We start from the raw sequence: 20855 nt of genomic DNA, 5'->3' as shown, positions 1-20855 counted from the left end.
TATGAAAGTATGGAGAGCACAAATATGATGGATTTAGCAAAATACCTCATTTTTAGGTCTTGAGGTCTGAGAAAATGAACTTATTTTGATTTCCACATGAGGTTTGGTTCAACTGACGGACCACTGAATTCACCATCATAACCACACATGCAACTGAAATCATTTCTGAAGCATACAGTTGCATGTCTCACTCTGGTCACCTCCATTTCCTCCACTGCTCACCACAGCCTATTTGATGCATCCAACCACAAAATACAGAATAACCGATACAATCAGATGAAGCTGTGATTGACAGTAATAGTGGACACCGTATCTGCTTGTGTGCATGTGTAAGATAAGCGTGCTGATGGGGAACACAAGCACGTACGCCAAAGCAGAATCACCCCAGTTAGCATCAAACAGGTACTTCATTATTATTCACACAAACACACTGTTAACCACAATGATTACCCAAGTAAATTCAGTCATGAGCATGGGGCCTGTTTTTGGAGTCAGTGTAATAATGGAAATCTCCCAACTACATAATCAACCACTCAGCACCTATATGTACATACAAGCATGTTACGATATTAACATGCATGGAGGCGACGGAGTGTGCGCTGACCTCTTCATATAGTTCATAATGAGATCCCTCGGGAGCCTGTTTACAGCTTCACACGGTCCGTTCAAATTTTTGTCCGGCTCCTGAACAAAGCTCGGTCCACTGTCTGCTTTAATTAGAAGAAGATTACCCTAACATCTGAATTTCATGAACAATGCTGCCAATCATTTTAGCTCAGCTGAGAAAAAACGACAAAAAAGCTCTTTTTTCTCTGCCGACGGGTTATTTTCTGAGGGATTTCTCTTACCGCTGTTCTTTAGAAGCTGAAAGGGTTTGTTATTGTTGAACGATTACACAAAGGTCAAGGCAGAGACACTGTGCATAATCAGGCAGATGGCACTTCGCAGAGAATTCATTATGTGTAAGTGGATTACATCTCTGTAGTTATGATGAATAAAAGGGTATAAAATATCAAAGTATGCTGTAACGCTGACATATGGCCATTTTAGTAGTAAACTTGAAAAATATTATATTTTTGCCTAATTTTAGCCCTATTAGCAGTGCGATCGAAGTCAAACATCACGATTATCACTGCTTCATAATTTTGACAATAAGTAAACTTTGAGGTTATTATATTTTGGCCTAATTTTAGTCCCATTGGCAGTCCATAATTTTGACAATAAATAAATATATTAGAGCGTATTAGAGACACTGGACTAGTCCAAAAAACTTTTTTGTAAAATAAAAAAAAATAAATAAATAAATAAAATAAAATATGATTTTTTTTTTTTTTTTTTTTTTTTTTTTTTTTTGTTTGTTTGTTTGTTTGTTTTTTAATTTATTAACTTTTCAATATTAGGAATGAACTTAATAATTTAACTTATTTATTATTAAGTTAATTTTAGCCTCACTGCAGTGCATTCTAGGTCAAATATCACTATAATTTTGACAATGAATAAATAAACCAAAAAATATTAGAGCTGAACTAGCCTTAAAAACATTGTTTTGAGAATTTCAGCTAAATAAATAAATAAAACTAAATAATTAAATATGCATATTGCCATTAAAGATTTTGGGGTCAGTATGTTGTTCCTTTTTTTTTTTTTTTGTTTGATAAAATAAAATAAAATAAAATATAAAATAAAATAATAAAACAAAACAAAACAAAATATGTACACTACCATTCTAAAGTTTGGGATCAACTTTTTTCTTTTCTTTTTTTTTTAAAAATTAAACTTTTATTTTGCAATTTTAGGAATAAACTTTTAAATTATTCCATTTTGGCATAATTTTAACCTTGTTGCAGTGCATTCTAGGTCAAATATCACTATAATTAGGACAGTGAATTAATAAACTAAAAAATATTAGAGCTGAGCTAGCCTTAAAAACATTTTGTAAAGGATTTTAGCTAAATAAATAAATACATAAATATCAATTTTATTCACTTTCTAATTTTGCAGTTTTAGATTTAGATTTTAAATGTTTTATCCAATTAATTTTAATTTTAAAGTTATTACATTTTAGCATAATTTTTGCCTCATTAGCAGTGCATTCTAAGTCAAATATCACTATAATTTTGACAATAAATAAACTAGAAATGTTACAGCTGAACTAGCCTGAAAAACATTTTTAAATGAAATAAATAAATAAATAAATAAATAAATAAGCACACTACCATTCAAAAGTTCGGTGTCAGTATTTTGTTGTTTTTTTGTTATTGAAACTTTTATTTTGCAATTTTAGGAATAAACTTTAAAGATATTACATTTTCAGCTAAATTTTAGCCTCTAAATTTTAGCCTATGAATAAATACATTTAAAAATATTAGAGCTGAACTAGCCTGAAAAAAATGTAAATGATTTCAACTAACTAACTGACTAAATAAATAAATAAATAAATATGCACATACCATTCAAAAGTTTGGATTCAGTATGTTGTTGTTCCTATGTTGTTGTTGTTTAAGGAAAATTGAAACTTTTATTTTGCAATTGTAGGAATAAACTTTGAAGTTATTACATTTTGGCATAAATTTAACCTCATTAGCAGTGCATTCAAGTCATATATCTGTCATATATATGTTCTGTTCCATTTTTGTTTTTGTTTTTTTTTCTCCTAAGTTTATAAGTTATTTTGGCAAAATGTAGCCTTGTTGGCGGTGCAATCTAAGTCAAATATCACTATAATTTTGACAATTAATAAATAAATTAGAAAATGTTAGAGCTGAAAAAAGCACTATCTGCGATACCATTTTATTACAGATATAAATACAGACACAACTGTTCTAAAGTTTGGGGTATTTTGAACTTTCTAATTAAAGTTCAGTATCACAGTTTCTACAGTATTTTTGATCAGATAAATACAGCCTTTATGAGCATAAGAGACATCTTTCCAAAAATTCCACAGACTTACACTGAACCAGTCTTTTTTGACCAAGTAACCACCCTAGCAAACACACAACATGCTAAACACCTTTGCATCAGCAGCACACCCAGTGATGTTGGCTTTTGCCCTTACATTTTCTTCGTTTTTCTAATTGTGCCTATAGCGCTACAGATAAATCCCTTTCCTCAAGAATTTAATTTCTCATATTGGAGCAAACAGACAACAGAATTAATTGTGTACTATGTGATGCATGGCCTAGTTACTCAAGTGGACTTCAAGTAATTAAGCATCCACTAACCAAACGCAGAGGCTTTGCAATTTTATGCCTAAATTAATTACCAATACCATTCATGGAACATTTATTTGCAATCAGACCAGCCGAGTGAGACAATGAACAACATAAATTATAATATTAGCCAACAGTGACCAGCAATGTCCAGAGTCGGTTTGTAATGGCCAGCGGCTGGCCAGAGATTTATAGCACTGTATTCTGTAAACTTGTTCATTAAGGCAAACAATGGATTGTGTCAGCAGAAGATCTGTAAGATTAATCACACTAGTTGATCACTGTCCAGGGTTTGTTTGATATGTTTGTGTGTCATCTGTAAGTCTGGCCAAATTGAATTGGTTTATTTATGCCACAGTGGTCAGTTGCTTGTTGGGTTGCTGCAAATTGGAATTTCCATTTTAATGAAAGAACAGAGAGGAACATATCTCAGCGCTGTTAGTTTGTTTTCAGCATTGAGTTTTAGAGATTAATGCACTTCAAGTACTCAAAGACACAATTAAATTGGGCCTCTATCTTTATCTAAATGTCGCTAACCAAAAACGCTTTCCAAATGACAATTATCTTGTGTTTCCAATTTACCCTTTTCTAATTCACTTGACAAAAATGGACAAATGGTTGAGGAGAAGTTAAATTGTTGCCTGCTTCTGCTATTTCACTGTGTTCTAGCAGGAACTTTAATTTAATAGCTGCCCAAAGCGGGATATGGATCACTCACACATGGATATTTAATAATTTTTAAAGTTTTTAAAGACTTTAAAGAACTTGTTCTTTATGAGTAGTGATCATGTCAAGATGTAGACCTAAACACTACATCTTTAAACCCTTGTTCACACCAAGGTTGATAACTACCCACCTTATTCTTCAACACGAAATCAAGCCTATGGACGAGACTTCCGGTTCAATAGCCACTATAGGGAAATGAGGAGAAGAATAATAACAACGTGCAGTAAACAGTGAAACTGTTTCCACAACAAACCACTGTGTCCATAAGATAATACATGAAAAACAGTATGGTAAAACACACCAGTTTCCAATATCAAGCGGCAAAACGAGCTGTTTTGTACAGTCAAAAATATCTCCATGTGGATGAGACCGGAAGCCAGACTTATATAAATTATAAATGGCCGCGCCCACTCTTACGGGAAAAATAAGGTGCATGCGACAAGGATGTAGTTCTAAAAATCGTTCTCAGTATCAAAGAATAGCAGAGTTCACACCACAGCTATAACGATAAAGGTACAGAGAAATAATTTCGTTGGAATCACTTTCAGAACGATTTTTTCCATCTGTTGAACGATAAAAACACTGACAGAATCAATCACGTTATGAGGAGCTCGAGAATTTAAAGCACTTAGAATAAACAGACGATATCGTCCGCTGGTGTGGACGTTAATAATTATGTAATTAATAGTTATCTTCATAGTTATCGTTTTTGGTGTGAATGAGCCTTTAACATCAGTTTTTATGGGAGAAAACTGAACTGAATTCTAAACTTTTTGTAAGTCAGTTTTCCCTGTTGAAAAAAACTCCATATAAGGACCAGCTTAAACCAGCTCATGACCAGCTAAGGACTAACTTAAACCAGCTCAAACCCGCATCCATGCTTTAAAACCTACCTAACCAGTATATGCTGTTTTTTTTTTTTTTGTTGTTGTTGTTTTTTTCAACAATAAGTGGTAAGTCAAGTGATCCAAAAATTCAAATTTAAACTCAAATTGTGTAGATTTACCACTACAAATCTACTTAGGGTAAATTTATATCACACTGAAAGTGCAATGTTCATTAACACAAGTACATTCTTCCCTAAAAGATGCTAAATGACAATCATCAGCTTGTGATGCTGAGGTGACATTAAGGAACCTGTTCTCACACGAGGAGAGAATGGCCTGTAATTTACTTGCATCTCCAAATGCTCCCAATTAAAGTCTAAAACAGCAGGATCCTTGTACACACCCACTGTGCCACTGCTCTTCTGAGCCACAGGCAGCTGAAGAACCAGGTGTGTGTGTGTGTTTGTGTGTTACACCCCAGGATGTCCAAGTAATAGCCTCATAAATCTACTCATGCATAAAGCAAAGCAGATCTTGCCACCATTGGGCCCGCCATGCCTACACCTGCCGCCCTGAATGCAGAAGCCAGTCGCCCACCTCGAGAGGCTCGGTCTGTGGAGTGGTTCATCCAGGCCTGTTTTTGATGAAATCATAATTTTGGTCATACAATTAGCACTTAATGAACACAGATGCAGAGGAAAATCCACATGCACAAGCACATAAAGAAATAGCTCAAAATGAAAAATCTGTCATTAATTACTCACCTTTATGTCGTTACAAACCCATAAGACCTTTGTTCATCTTTGGAACACAAATTAAGATATTTTTGATGAAATCCTAATGCTTTCTGACCCTGCATAGACAGCAAAGCAACTGACATGTTAAACGCCCAGAAAGGTAGTAAGGACATTGATAAAATAGTCCATGAGACATCAGTAGTTCAACCTCAATGTTCTGAAGCTATGAGAAAACATTTTGTGCACAAAGAAAACAAAAATAACGACTTTATACAATGTTCAGGAGAGTACCACAATGCATGCTTTCAGATTTCATCAAAAATATCCTAAATTGTGTTTCAAAGATGAACAATGGTCTTACCGGTTTGGAACAACATGAGGGTGAGTAATTAATGACAAATTTTTTATTTTTGGGTGAACTATCCCTTTAACCTCTCAGTTTTTTTTTTCAATACCGTACAAGAGAAGAATGTGAAATCACAGAGACTTTTAGGCTACATTTTTATTTCATAATGCTGCATTGATCTGCTCTGATACACAATAAGCTTTTTGTTTTAACACTGAAAAATCATATGATTCGTGGAGCAATAATAAGCAATTAGTAAAAGCATTAGTTAGTAGAAACATGAAAACTTAATGCATCACCACAGTGCAAAACAAAACTAGTCCAATTATTGTAATGCAGAAAATCTCATTCTCAGTACTATCATACAGAAAAAAAATATTATTCTTATTCCAGTATTACGAAAAATTATTTTAATTAAAATTTTAAAAATTATTATAATTTTGTAAAATGTATTATTCTTATTCTTATTTAATACCAGAATATATATGGGCTTGGAATATATATATATATTATACATTTTATAATATACATTGTACATCAAACTTTAAACTTGACAAAAGCTTAAAACACCAAATTTCTATAAGCAGGTCCCTGATTAACATTCATTATATGCAAATTATGCATTATGTATCAATTTCACTCCAAACCCTTCCGTTCTTCCAGGGTTATGTTGCTTTGAGGAATTATTGGATGGTGGTGGCGATGGTGATGACCACGACCATGGTGACGACCACGACCATGGTGACGACCCCGTCCATGGTGACGATGACCATGGTGATGGTGACTATGGCTGCCATACGGAGGATGAAAGTGATGATAATGGTGGTGGCGGCTGTTGTGATGGTGACCACCATGCTCATGACGTCTGTGTCCGTGATGTGAATGAATAATCAACATCGATTCAACCATCGCCCGTTCTTCCTGATTAATCTGTGCACATATGGAATTATAGAAGACGTCCAGATCTATGAAGACGACTCCTATGCCACCAAAGCCTTTCTGGAGCACCTGGATTAATAAATGCATCATCATATCTTGTGCTTATCTTCTGATTATCCATCTAGTAGTCTACATTTTTAATTATGTTACTGCTGTAAAACTATACTTTACTTACCTCTGCAACAAGACTTTGCTCATCTGAGGAACTTGTTAAAGTAATGAACCGCTCTTGTCCACTTTTAATGGCTTGACACACCTGAAAGGATAAGCGTTTCAGATGATTAAACAATTTCGCCTAAGCACTCCCTAAGGAAGCTAATAATTAATGCTAAGCTAATACTATCTGTGGTTATAGCCTACCTGATTGCCCAGGTATAAGCCCAAAATGTGGATGTGATCCTTCTTTCCTGTCTCTGTATTCATGTCGTGCTTGTGGTGATCCCTATGGTTATGCCTTCGATGTGATCGCCATAGAAAAGCAGGCATGACTAGATTGAGCTTTTGCAGGTCAACTTGCCTGTCCTGCCAGTGTTGGACTGTTTTGTTCTATGAAGGAAAATAAATATGAGGTAAATCTAGAGTTAGAATGCTAACATGCTAACAGATGAATGGGATTTACTCAAATATAACATGTCTACATCTTTGCTGGTGCTGGAATAACATTCATATGAAGATGCACAACAAACACTTTACAGATAATTATTCCATTTTGGAAGTACTTTCAGTGATAGAAATGGTGGTAGGCCTACTTGTTATGTTTTTCCTGGACCATAAAAAGAATGTGGATTCAGGAATATGACCTGCTAGAGTTAATCACATTACGTGGACTGCATTTTTGTAGGCCAAACCCCGGAAATTAGCATTTTAACATTTAGCATTTCTGTTTCCACCATCCAAAGGTCAGTGAGGTTTTTTTGAATGAGTTTTTGGTTAGACGCCTAAAATAAGGTCTGTGGTAGGGCTGTCAAAAGGTAACGGGATCGGTAGTTCAGGAGTGAAATTTTAAAAACGTCCATTTCCTGCTCACATTTGAGCACTCTTGAGCCGATTTTTAACCATCGCTGATTGGCCATAGTGTTCACGCACTCAACAGACATGACTGTGATTGGCTTTAATATCGGTGATTGTTTAAAAATCGTCTCAACAGCGCTCAAATGTGAGCGGGAAATGGACGTTTTTAAAATGTCAGTACGGAAAGTACCGAACCCGGTACCTTTTGACAACTCTAGTCTGTGGTAAACACAAACTCAGGATATTTTTTATTCTACTGTCGTAACCTAGGTTACAGCATCACTGATTATTATAGGTTCTGTTTTATTTTGTCACATCACGCATTACTGCTCATGTCTGGTGTACACTGTAAAAAATAAAAAACACAATTTGTTGAGTCAGCTTAAAATAATTTGTTACCCTGCCTCTTTAAAAGTTCAGTCAACTAAAATAAGTTTAGTCAACTTACAATGTTAAGTTGTACTAAGTAACAACTTAGATATTTGTGTCTGCTAAACTTAACAGATGGGTAAGTAACCCAGCTGCCTTAAAATTTGAAGTTGATTCAACTCAAATATCTAAGTTGTCACTTAGTATAATTTAACATTTCAAGTTGAATAAACTTTTTTTGTGTTGACTGAACTTAAAATTTTAAGGCAGCCAGGTTACAAATTATTTTAAGTTGACTCAACAAATTGTTTTTTACAGTGTAGGCACGATTCAAGAATCAGAAACTTTTGTTGATCACAGAGCTTATTATTTGGAAAAATGCAAAAGCCAATGGAACAATCCTATTGGTTCTTTGCTGAGGGAACCAGGATGATGCTTACTTCCAAAAAAAAAAAGTAATCTCTGAGGCACTTTATGAAAATAAAAGCCTGTCTTAACAAATTGTAAGAAATTTGAGCAATTTACAATGTATGATCCATCCTTTTCAAGGTGAGCAGGCAGAATGGAGATGAAGTCCACATACCTTTTGAAAAAAAAAAAGAATTACTATTAAGTACTATTAAGTACATAAAACAACCGAACACAGCAAGTGCAGAAAGAATAGTGCGTAGGAACTCACTGTGAAAGTGTTCGCTCATCATAAGTGACTGCACTGTGGTCAGACGGCTCTAGTACAGACACTGACAAAAGTAGAGGCTGGGTTTCTTTTTCAAGCGCGCCTTTTAGACTCTACAGACAAAATGAAAGCTTGAAATTAAAATAAAATTTTTTTGGTATTAAAATAAAACTAAAAAAGTGTTTTGCCTGAAAATAATAGTCCTTGCCTTCAGAAAATTTGTGAATAGCTCTGTGCTTCTGCTAGATTCATCAGAAAGGCCATCCAGCCAAGTCACGTCTAGACCGTCTAAATTCTTGTCCTTTAAGTATGTCAATACCGTTTGAACAAAAGTCTCAACACCGGCCTCATTAGCAGACATCTGCTCCAACCTAAACAATAACGAAGTTAGTTGGTGTCAGAGGATGTCGATATGTGCACTGTGACAAATACATTTTCATCCAAAAAACTTTTATAAATTTTAGTTCACAATAATGTGTTTATTTTATATTTAATATGCCTTTAGTTCAACTTTTTTAGTTTTCAGAGATTCTCTTCAAAAGTAAGTACATGCAAAGTGGTTAAAAAACTGATTCGTAGGTTATAAATTGCTTTGTACCTTGATGATCTGACTCCCAATCCAAGCAAAATATTCAAATCTGGATTTCTGGGGAAAGATATATTTTTATGAACACATTTTTACATATTTTAAATAAATAAATATATAGGTAGGTTTAGTCAAATAATGAATCAAAAAAGACATATCAAAAATCATACCTCTCCTTCATCTTTCTAAGAGTAACGCTGTCCTCTTCCGAAAAGTTTTGGAGATAAAGGTTGTCATCAGCAGAGGTCAAGGGGAGGATGATGTGAGAGCATGACCCCTCATGTGTGTGGTGTGTTAAAACATCCAGATAGCAGGTCAGTCTGTAACTCCTCTGTGCACCTGAGACATAAGAGTGAAAGAGAACTTCAGTACTATGTTATTATTATTACTCTGATTGCCCTCAGCATACAATTTCAGTTAAAGCTTGCTCTACATCTCAAACATGTCCTTTCTCAAGTGCTCTCTAATCTAGCAGCAGTGTGCTTGTATCCCATGACACCACTGCAAAAGCAATGCTCTCACTGAGAGAATGTTGGACAACATTTTAAAGAGATAGTGAGCAGACTTACCCACTGAAATCACCAGGCAAAGGAATGCAAAAGCTGAAAAACAATAGGAAAAGCATTATTAATAACTTGATACACTGACAAAATCAAGAATTTTATAAAACATCTTAAAGGGGTCATCGGGTGCAAACTTCACTTTTTCATGTTGTTTGAACATTAATGTGTGCTGGCAGTGCATGTACAAATCTACCCTATAATGATAAAAGTCCATGCAGTGGTTTTTAATTAATCTGTAAAAATAATATCCCTTTTTCAAATCGAGCCATTCTCAGATGTCTGTCGTTGTGTCGTCACACAGACAGAGGCCGCTCCCACGCTAGTTGATTGACATGAGCTCTTACCTCAGACCAGCTGTCACAGTCCAGTAACTTTCCTTGTTTCGATGCCGAAGCAGGGATGTAAGTTAGACAAGAATATCTCCGATTAAGGTGCTGTGTTGTTGGATGTAATAATGAACATAGTGGTCATCATTTAGGAATGCACCTCCCGATCTACATACATATATCCGTCTATGTTCGCGCGAATCATTCATTCGCGGGGCGAGCAGAGCTCATTTGCATTTAAAGGAACAACCCCTTAGAATGACATGATTTTTGCAGAGCTCATTTTTACAAGGTAAAAAGGGTGTTGTTTTACAAAACCATTGAGAATTTTTAATCAAAGTGTATTAGAGACTTTTCATTAAGACCCTAAAGAATCATATCAACTTGTGGAAAATTGGCATCCGATGACCCCTTTAAGAAAGTAGTCTCAGGCAGTTGTTTTTGGGTTTGCTGGTGTTGTTCATTTAGAGCATGTTAGTAGATCTGTGGCTGTTCCAGCAGCGGAAACCTAAATTTCAAGCCACATCCTGATGTTTGTTGCAGATAATATTCAACTGCGCAATTTTGTAGCAACATATTATGGCAGAAATGCAACATATTACATGCAAAAGGTCTTCAATGCAGAGTTGTCATATCATATTTTGTAGTATGTGTCACAAGAATCTTATGTTTGCTATAGATCCAAAGCACAGATGACTGTGCAACATCAGCACTAGCTACACTAGACATTAATATATGCTACTATTCAAAAGTTCGGGATTGGTAAGGGGTTTTTAAAATAAGTTTCACCAAGGCTGCATTAATTTAATCCAAAATACAGTAAAATCTGCAATAATGTAAAATGTTATTACAATTTAAAATAAACATTTCTTATTATCAGTGTTAAAAACTGGATCGTATGCATGATCACTTTTAATAAATTTAACAAATTCATTTCTTTTTAAAAAACCCAAACATTTGAATGGCTGTAAATGTAAAACATATTCAAGGAAAAATGATTCAGCGCTTCTAATCTTAGTAAACGATATATAAACTATAATCACATAATCTGCTAAAAAAAAAAAAAAAAAAAAAAAAGGTTTAATAACATTTAAATGTCAAAGTTTCATGGTTTGTAGACAAAATAATGTACTGTATACTTGCCTCTGTTGAGCTGCATAGTTCCTGAAGAAGTCCGTAGCTGCTGTGTTGTGTGATAAAGACAGACTATATATTATAAACATACGCATACCACTTCCTGCCTCATCACTGGCCCCAATTGTTCCCCCTCAGCTTCACACTTTTGCTGATGTGAGGCCCACATCCTGATGACTGCAGCGTTGTTCAACATGCCTGTGTCATCCCCTTTATATACTACATTAATTTAAACATAGGTATAATAAAATAATGGCATGATAATTTGAGGAGTACTCACATTTGATTGTGATTTAAGTAGACTTCAAGGATCCATCACATGGAAGGACGCCTGTTGAATGAGACCTGATGGGCTTAAAGAGTGTTATCCTCTTGCTCACTACAGATTAAGCTTTGTGCTTCATCCATCTTAAAATGCATATCGCCACCTCTTGAAAAGGAGTGTATATCCTTAACAGATTTTAATTAAGATTTACATTTGAGCACTGTTAAAAAAAAAAAAAAAAAAAAAAAAAAAAAAAAAATCAGGTCACAGTGGTGAGTCTGGCCTACAGAGCTTTAAAACACCTATTTAGTCAGGAAGTCAGCAGATGTAAGCCAACATGTAAAACTATTTTAAAGCAAATGTTTCAACTCTAAACTTAAAATGTACAATGCTCTCCACATAATAATTTAAGCAACTCTTATGAATTTTTGTGTTTTTGCCACTTTGGAGCCCCCTAGTTACAAGAACGTAATTCGTAATTAAAAAATAGACATGTTGTGCGTGTGGGAAAAAAGAAGCAACTTGTCAGAATCATTTTGAAACTGATATTTAAAGGTAAAAAAAAACTTCATGCAGCAGCATATTCACATTTAAGCGGTAGTAAAAGAATATTACAGAACTGCTGCTCCCTGCTGATGAGAAGGTCAAGTGTGTTACTACAAACTGCATTAAACTTCATCAGTGTGTACATTGAGAAAAGCAACTCTCCAAAGTGAAAAGATGAGGAAACGCAGGATTTGTGGGATAGATTAAAACAGCAGTATTTTAATCCCCTTTAAATGTCCCAATGTAACACATACTGTGCAAAGTTTTAAGCTGCAGGTAGTATAACTGTAATCAGTGAAGAATCTGCATACAGCTGGTTAAAAGCAATATGGTACAAAACTGCTTTACACACATGCTAAAGAGTGAAATATTTTAGGTAAAAGTTCATCATTTTGAAGGTGACCCCTTCGACTTGTTTAAACAGATAATACATTTAACATTTCTATACAATCTAGTGCAAAGTAATCTGTTTTTGTTACATTTTGGCTCCTAAAAATGACTTCAAAAATGATTTACTCACCCTCATTATAATTTGTTTTTCTCTCTTGTGGGACGCAAAAGAGAAATTCATTGAATAATGAGTAAAATTTAGGTCTGTTTCACTTTTGATTGTACAAAATTTTTGAAATGACATGGTGGTGAATAATGACAGAATTTTGGGAGAACTATTTTTTAACATCTGCAAATTATTACAGATCAGACCAAGCAACCACACTTAACACACATACAACGCTCATCCTTCAAATAAACATAACATGAATTTTACATAAACATAAACATAAACATAAACTTGTTTTGTCTCATAATATCTTGAAGAAAAATAATCAAACAGCAACATTTCAGATGACATCACATATTTAGTATTCAAAAATATGGTGAATTCAGCTCATGGTTTTAACTTGAGTACAATTTAGTGATAATACATGACTAAAAACATCTGTAGAGAACTGAGAACCAGTTGCTCCATCACCCCTACTAGTGGCAAAGAGAGGAACTCCATAATAATACTAAAATGTATCAGTGGTAAGGTTTGGAACTGAATACTAGCCACACTGCCAAATATTTACTATGGATATAAAGTTAGTATGCAAAACAATGCATTATGCACCAATAAACTTAGAATGCTACATTGTCACATTTCAGTGAGAACCAATGCATGGTTATTTTGCATCTCTTGACTTTTAGTAGTCTAATCAAATATAGTGAGTCAACATGTTTAAAAGGCTCATATTACTTACGGCTCATCACGTTGGTAATGGAAAGCCAGCAGCACTTCACTGTGAGATACAGTATCCTGTGCATAAATTTTAGGAGAGCTGTTCAGATATATCAGTATTAGTGCTGTCAAATCAATTAATCACAATTAATTGCATCCAAAATAAAATTCTGTGTTTACATAATATATGTATGTGTACTGTATAAATACAAACACACACACATAGATGTATATATATTCACACACATATATTACGTAAACAAACTTTTATTTTAGATGCGATTAATCACGATTAATCGATTTGACAGCACTACGCTACACAGAAATCGATTACTTAAAATTGTAATAATATTTCACACCATTACTGTTTTTGCTCTATTTCTGACCAAATAAGTGCAGCCTCAATGAGCATAAGATACTTCTTTCTTTCATTGTAACATATAGTATCCTATGCATACATTTTGAGAGAACTGTTCAGATGTATTCAGTACTAGTACTGTCAAACTGATTAATCGTGATTATTAAACATCCAAAATAAGAGCTTGTGTTTACATAATATACATGTGTAATAGACATACAAATACACACACGTAGATGTATATTCACACACATATATTATGTAAACACAAACTTTTATCTTAGATGTGATTAATCACGATTAATCAATTTGACAGCACTATATTACACAGAAAATGATTATTTTAAAATGTAATATTTCACACCATTACTGTTTTTTGTTTTTTTTGACCAAATTAATTCAGCCTCATTGAGCATAAGATACTTCGTTCTTTCGCTGTGAAATTTAGTATGCTGTGCATACAATTTTGGAGAAATGTTCAGATGTATCAGTATTAGTGCTGTAAAATCGATTAATCATGATTAATCGCATCCAACATAAAATGATGTGTTTACATAATATATGTATGTGTACTGTACATATAAATACCCACACACATAGATGTATATATCTATTCACACACATATATTACGTAAACAAACTTTTATTTTAGATGTGATTAATCGCGTTTAATCAATTTGACAGCACTATATTACACAGAAAACGATTATTTTAAATTGTAATATTTCACACTATTACTGTTTTTACTCTTTTTTTGACCTAATTAATTCAGCCTCAGTGAGCATAAGATACTTCTTTCTTTCACTGTGAGATTTAGTATGCTGTGCATACAATTTCAGAGAAATGTTCAGATGTATCAGAATTAGTGCTGTCAAATCAATTAATCATGATTAATCGCATCCAAAATAAAATGTTGTGTTTACATAATATGTATGTGTACTGTATAACTGTATATATAAATACACACACCTATATGTATATGAATATTATATTTTAGTGAGCTTGAAGTAAAAGTATTTGATGGACGTATACTATGTGTCAGGAGCATTCACTTAGTATCATTATCTCATTTTTGACCAAGATGGCTTTTTAGCTGGTTTTGCCTCTGAACTCTCTCTATATATATAGTGTACATACTGCAGAAGTACTAGTATGGTAGTATGCAGTTCCGAACACAGCCAATTATAGAGAGAACTCAGTATAAACAACATTTAAAACAAACAACATACATATGGCAAACAATAAAGAACACTATGTCTGAAAACAATAGTAACATTAAATAAAAGTCAATTCCACCATTGCTGGCTGAAATCCTTAGATACAGCTGTGCAAATCCTTCATCATACACTCATTCAATACTCTTAGAAAAAAAAAAAGTGCATAAATTGTACCTTGTCACTACAGCATTTCTTTTAAAGTGAGCCTTTTAGACCATACTCACCAAAAATGCTTTATAGTGGTACCCTAAGAATGCATATCATTACTTTCAGATACGAATACACACACTTACAAAGGGGTAGACAAGCTGTTGCACTGCTCAATGTACAATTTTTGCACTTTTTTTCTGACAGTGAAGGACAGCTTTCATTTCACATCTGACATTTGGAGAGAAGTTGCCCTGAGTAAAGTAACAACTACCTGTGACCACATTCTAGTGTATCCACTGCCTTCGAAACACCTAATACACTTTTATCCAATGTCAATATAAACCCCCCCTATTAACTCAAAAAGACAGGAAAGAGGCGGATCACAGATATTCACTGACTTCTTTCTCCAGGGCCCGGATGTGAGGAAAGGAGGGGCTGAGACTGAGTCTTTTCTGTGAAAGAAAGGAGGCCGTAAAACGGTTTTAAAAAGGAGATCCATCCATCCATCCATCCATCCTTCCATCTCCACATTGGCAGGTGAAGCCACCGACTGGCAACTACAAATCTATTACAGATGAAGGAGCCAATCAAAAGTCACTGAGGATGCTGATGTCGGCAAACTCCTGACGGTAGCGGTAGGAGTACATGCCCAGCAGGAAGGCCCATTTAAGAGTCATGAAGCTCCACACGGCTGACAGATAGAAGCTCTTAGGGTCAGTTATTGCTGAAGACAGCAAAAAAAACATGCAGAATTGATTACAGACAGCAAGCTATCCAATTTAAACATGCGTATTATACAGATTTTGTTTCAGGGGAATATTTTATTGTGAAGGTACTTACATTGCTTTTCTATAACACCTAAAGCTATGAAAGTGGCAAAAGCAGCAATAGCCAGGAGGGAGAAGACCGTACTAACAAACATGAAGAACTTGAGTCCCTTCAGCCATGTGCGCCAGTAGTCCTGAATGTACATAATGTGGGTGACCAAAGCCCAGAGTGCCAGAACTCCTGAAGATTTAAATAACATACACACATACATATATTAAAAAAAAACTGGTGTACACTGTAAAAAACATTTACAGACATTTCCATGAACCCTAAAGCACAACGCAATGATGTGCAAAAATCAAAATACAGGCAAAACGCCTGTAAAATATGAACATGGAAAATTCCTCACAATGAATCAACAAAATATGTGGGAAACATAAACCATTATTGCAATTTAATCATTTTTATGTTTTACATTTTAAAAACTGTAACAAAAAATTATTTATATTTATTTAAAAAATAAAGTTTTTTTTTTTTTTTTTTTTTTTTTTTAAATTAAATATTTAAGCTCTGAAAACACTTTTATTTGTGTACTTTATTAAACGCTGTGAAAATAATACTGAATGTTTTTGCCATATTTTACAGATTTTCAAGTAACACTTTGAATTAAACAAAGATTTTAAACAGAAAAACTCACACCAATAATCGTTGTTTCATTTACAATTTGAAAAATCCTGAGTGAAAAGTTTTGAACAAAAATCAAAAAGTGAAAAAAAATAAGTTTAATAAAAAGGAGTACACAAGCACTGCTTATTTAATTTGAATAAAATACATTATTTAAATATTAATTATCACATACTACATACTACTTTTACACTATAACTTATTAAATTTTTTAAAATTCTCTCTTTTTTTCTTTGGTTAATGTAATGCATTCTAAGACTTTTGGAGCACATTCCCAAAGTCAAACCAAAAAATTTCAGACACACTACAGTTCATTTATGTAAGTGATGATAGCAAAATAAAATAAAATAAGTGTTTGTTTTTTTTTTTTTTTTAATTGCTAATGCAACCTTTTCACCACAGACTGAACAAAATTAAGCATTGCTTGGTAATTGGCCAACAAACTATTGATAGCTGTGTAAATATTGTCATACTAACAGTTGTTTGAATTTTTGGTCACTGTAATCTATATCTTTCTATCAAAGTTATCTGACATTATCAAGATTTTGTTCTGACACAGTTCTCATCACATTTTCTTACCATTTTAAACTATAGCGAATAATCTGTGATAATGTGAGAAATGTTGAAGGTGTCTGAATAAATTTTGGTTTGACTGTATGTTTCTTTCTTTCTCTACGTATTTATGGGTGATTATTTCCAAAGTCATTTTAAGAAGCTAACAGGCTTATCTTTAAAAGAAGAAAAAAAAAAAACAGAAATTTGATATCTGTTTTGAAATAGCAAAACACGCACTGCAGACTATTATACACCCAGGGATCTTCCCAACCGCAAGATAACACCAAACACTTAAATATCAACTAATTATAAAGAATGACGCTAAAAGAAACAGGATGTGAAATGTCTATATTTGATAGCGGATGTATAAAGACAGTCAGTCCGTGGCCTTGAGTTTATTTACAGACCTGATAATCCGCCCATCGCCGCCGTCCATGGCTGTTTATAAACCACATTCCACACGATAAAAGCCGAAATTCCTACCAACATACCGAATGTGGCATAACCCACACTTATATAGATCCTGTTTGAACCCATTAATAATGTATAAAGTACCGCAGCAAAGCTGTAAAAAAGGGCTGAGGCGAAGGGTTACACCATCGATGAGAGATTATGTAATGCGGCGCTGCTTATTCGTAAACACGGCTGCCCGACCCGGAAGTGCACCCCGGTATCACCACAGCAACAATCAACAACATCACAGTCGCGGATGGGCTGTTGGAATAGTTGAACAAAAGGTTTTATTACCATGTGGATATGTAAGAATGCATTTAAATCAACTAAGCATGGGCGAAACATAACGTAATCATTTTTTTGTGTTAGTAATTTATTTAAAATTCCGATACTTAAGCTTTGTGTACTTTAAATGTTGTAAAAAATAAACGGTTCGCATTTCATAGAATGACTCGTAATTACTGTAATTTTCATCATGTCAGCAATGCCTCATCACAATGTGCTTCAAAAATAATTATGCATTTAATGTGCTTTCATGCTGAGAATTTAATGAGCACACTCATTATTTTCTGTAAGTGATTACAGTATAACTTGGGCATAAAGTGTGATTGAAGGTTGCAAAATGAAGAAAAAATATATCAGATGTGAAACAGGAATGCAACAAAAAAGTTTTTTTGATTGTGTACTTTCAGTTCAAACGTTTAGGATCAGTAAGATTAAAAAATGCTTTTGAACGGCATTATATGTATATATAAATAAATCTACCAGCCTAAACCAACGTAAAGTAATAATCTAAAAATGAGGCGACACACATAATGCCACAGACGTTTCTCATGTTGTTTGTCAGGCACTGAAGACGGTGGTTTTAATCTGTTTGATCTTTGCTCAGTGGTTTTCCATTTAGCTGGTAAGCTCGTTCTCAGAGAACAGTGATTGTGAAACAAAAAGTCATCTTCCAGTCGCAAAATGTAGGTTATAAAACCTGACGAGAGTTATCATTGCCTTTGATTATGCAGATCATTCATAAAATTCCACAACACAGTAGAAGAAATGCTACACCCAGAATGCATCATGCTGACATCATTCACAAATTGTTTCTTGCAACCTGTTCACTTTATTGTCCTTCAAGCATATGAATATACAAGGAACAAAATGCCATGCCTTTGGGTACTATATATATACATAATACAATCACATACAACTAATTAGTAATAGGGGTTATGTACAAGAGACGTACGTATTCTGTTAAACAAGGTCTGGTTGCTTCCGGCTGACACGTTTTGCATATGCTTTCTTAAATATGAAGCTGTTTTACTCAAGAGGCCTTCAAAGTAGATACCAAAGATGAACATAACCAGTGTCTATCACGCATAAGCAGTGACATCTAAAAGGTTTTTTTTTTTGTCACGCATATAAAAATCAAATAAAATGTCAACAATAAAAACGACTAGCTAGTTTAACCGATTACCTTAAAAGTCCATAGATATCTTTAATATCTTTAACAATTATTTAATACGGCTATTAACACGTTCCATGACAACAAGACCCGTTTTTCCAGGTTTGGTCAGGTGATGTTCGACATATACCCTATTAAGAGTTCAAGCACGTAGAGCTGAAACCCTATTGTAATTGTTAGAATGGCCAAGGATTAGCAATCTCCATGTTAAACTGATCATGCAGACCAAATCATACGTCATAGAGACTTGAAACTTGGCTAACTACGCAAACACTTTGTCATATCAACATGACAATCAGTTTGCACGGTCTTGGTCCAAAGCACCACAAATATCTAAGGACATCTGCTTATCTCAAAAAACATGGTTGCCATTGGCTGATAAAGTTTGAGAACCTACAGACAAGAGCTGTATCCGAAATCCCCCCCTATACTCTCAAACAGGCCACTATTTGAAGGGACAGCCATTTTTAGTGGTATCCGAAACCATAGTGGATGTTTTCTGGTGCATTCATTCAATTCCACAATGCACCGCAAAAATAATGGTATAGGGGGCGATTTTGGACACAGCCAAAGTTAACGGAGATTGATTGGAACAAAACTCAGTGGGCCTGTGAGAAATTAGAGAGAAATCAGCCCCTGAGGGGCAATATTGCATTTTTCAAGGGCATAAACGATTGTATATTGCATGGTTTTTCACACATATGTACACACATATTCATATCATTCTAAACAACTTTTTCTCTAAAACTGCTGCTGTCAGTCAAATTGTTTGTCAAATGATTGAGAAGATACTTTAGCGAACTAGTTCTAGGTTTTTCCACTCAATCTGGAAAAAAACACTGTGGTACAATTGTCTGGACTGTCTAGGGCAATAATTATCAAAAAATAAAAAAAAGTTGAAATTTACCATTTTGGAAGCTATAATGGGGTCATTTAGAAAAGGGAGCTGTCCAAATATACCCAAAAGCCTATAAAGCCTAAACGAAAACTCAAAACTTCACAAAACTTAGTAAGCACATGCGACAGGTGATTCTAAACAAGCATGGAAAGTTTTATGGAGATTGGACCACAGATGGCGCTATAACGGTCATAATTGGTCAAAATTGTCATGTTTCTATGGCAAATGCCAAAAATGCCATTTTTTAAATTAATTGACTTAAGTTGTTACAGGTAATGTTTTAAACGCCTTAAAGCCCATGAACCCCAATAATCGCTGCTTGCAGCTATATTTATTCATTTATGATCACAAAATGTGATCATGTAAAAGAAGTATGACAGGATGATGTTATAACTGTATAAACAGCACAAAAAAGTGTTATCCATTTAAACTGATCAAAATTATGACCTCAAATAATGTTAATTAAACATAAGCACACATCTTTGGCCAGACAGATGCTGATGCCCATGTAAACAGAATGAAAGTCCAGAGAGGAGTGTACCAAATCAAGAGGCCACAGATGTACTTTGGCCCCATTTCCCCCCGTCACTGCTGAGAACCGAAATACCATGGGTTTTACACTAATTCAAGGAAATGGTAGACAACAAGTGTCATCAAGCTTTAAGACACACCTTTATGAAATGAACACAAAGCCACATTTTGTGTCACCAATCAGAGGGCAGCAGGAAGCCGGTAAATCGCGTGGCTTGAGATTCGAAAGAGATCAACATTCAGCGGTTTCCTCTGTATGCTTCACAGACAACACAGAGAGACATAAAGAGATCGAGAGACAGATAAAGA

General features: G+C 34.4%; 2 protein-coding genes across 2 annotated transcripts; both read right to left on the bottom strand.

The window, feature by feature from the left end:
* Positions 1-5983: 5983 nt before the first annotated feature.
* hrct1 (histidine rich carboxyl terminus 1) lies at positions 5984-11840 on the bottom strand. Its single transcript, XM_051096493.1, has 11 exons — positions 11730-11840; positions 11459-11498; positions 9996-10028; positions 9597-9765; positions 9439-9486; positions 9049-9211; positions 8844-8953; positions 8690-8747; positions 7145-7330; positions 6960-7040; positions 5984-6853 (listed from the first exon to the last, which is right to left on the bottom strand). Exons 2-11 carry the CDS (start codon positions 11472-11474, stop codon positions 6482-6484), a joined length of 1236 nt encoding a protein of 411 aa, XP_050952450.1. The 5' UTR covers positions 11475-11498; positions 11730-11840; the 3' UTR covers positions 5984-6481.
* A 610-nt stretch (positions 11841-12450) lies between these two features.
* On the bottom strand, positions 12451-17852 carry slc48a1a (solute carrier family 48 member 1a). Its single transcript, XM_051096494.1, has 3 exons — positions 17616-17852; positions 16042-16209; positions 12451-15925 (listed from the first exon to the last, which is right to left on the bottom strand). The coding sequence occupies exons 1-3, from the start codon at positions 17743-17745 to the stop codon at positions 15789-15791; spliced, it is 435 nt and encodes a 144-aa protein (XP_050952451.1). The 5' UTR covers positions 17746-17852; the 3' UTR covers positions 12451-15788.
* Between the last annotated feature and the right edge of the window lie 3003 nt (positions 17853-20855).

This window comes from Labeo rohita, chromosome 23 (genome assembly GCF_022985175.1).
Source record: "Labeo rohita strain BAU-BD-2019 chromosome 23, IGBB_LRoh.1.0, whole genome shotgun sequence".
Classification (NCBI taxonomy): domain Eukaryota; kingdom Metazoa; phylum Chordata; class Actinopteri; order Cypriniformes; family Cyprinidae; genus Labeo; species Labeo rohita.
The sequence above is the reverse complement of the archived record's forward strand: the minus strand, read 5'-3'. Positions and strand labels throughout refer to the sequence as shown.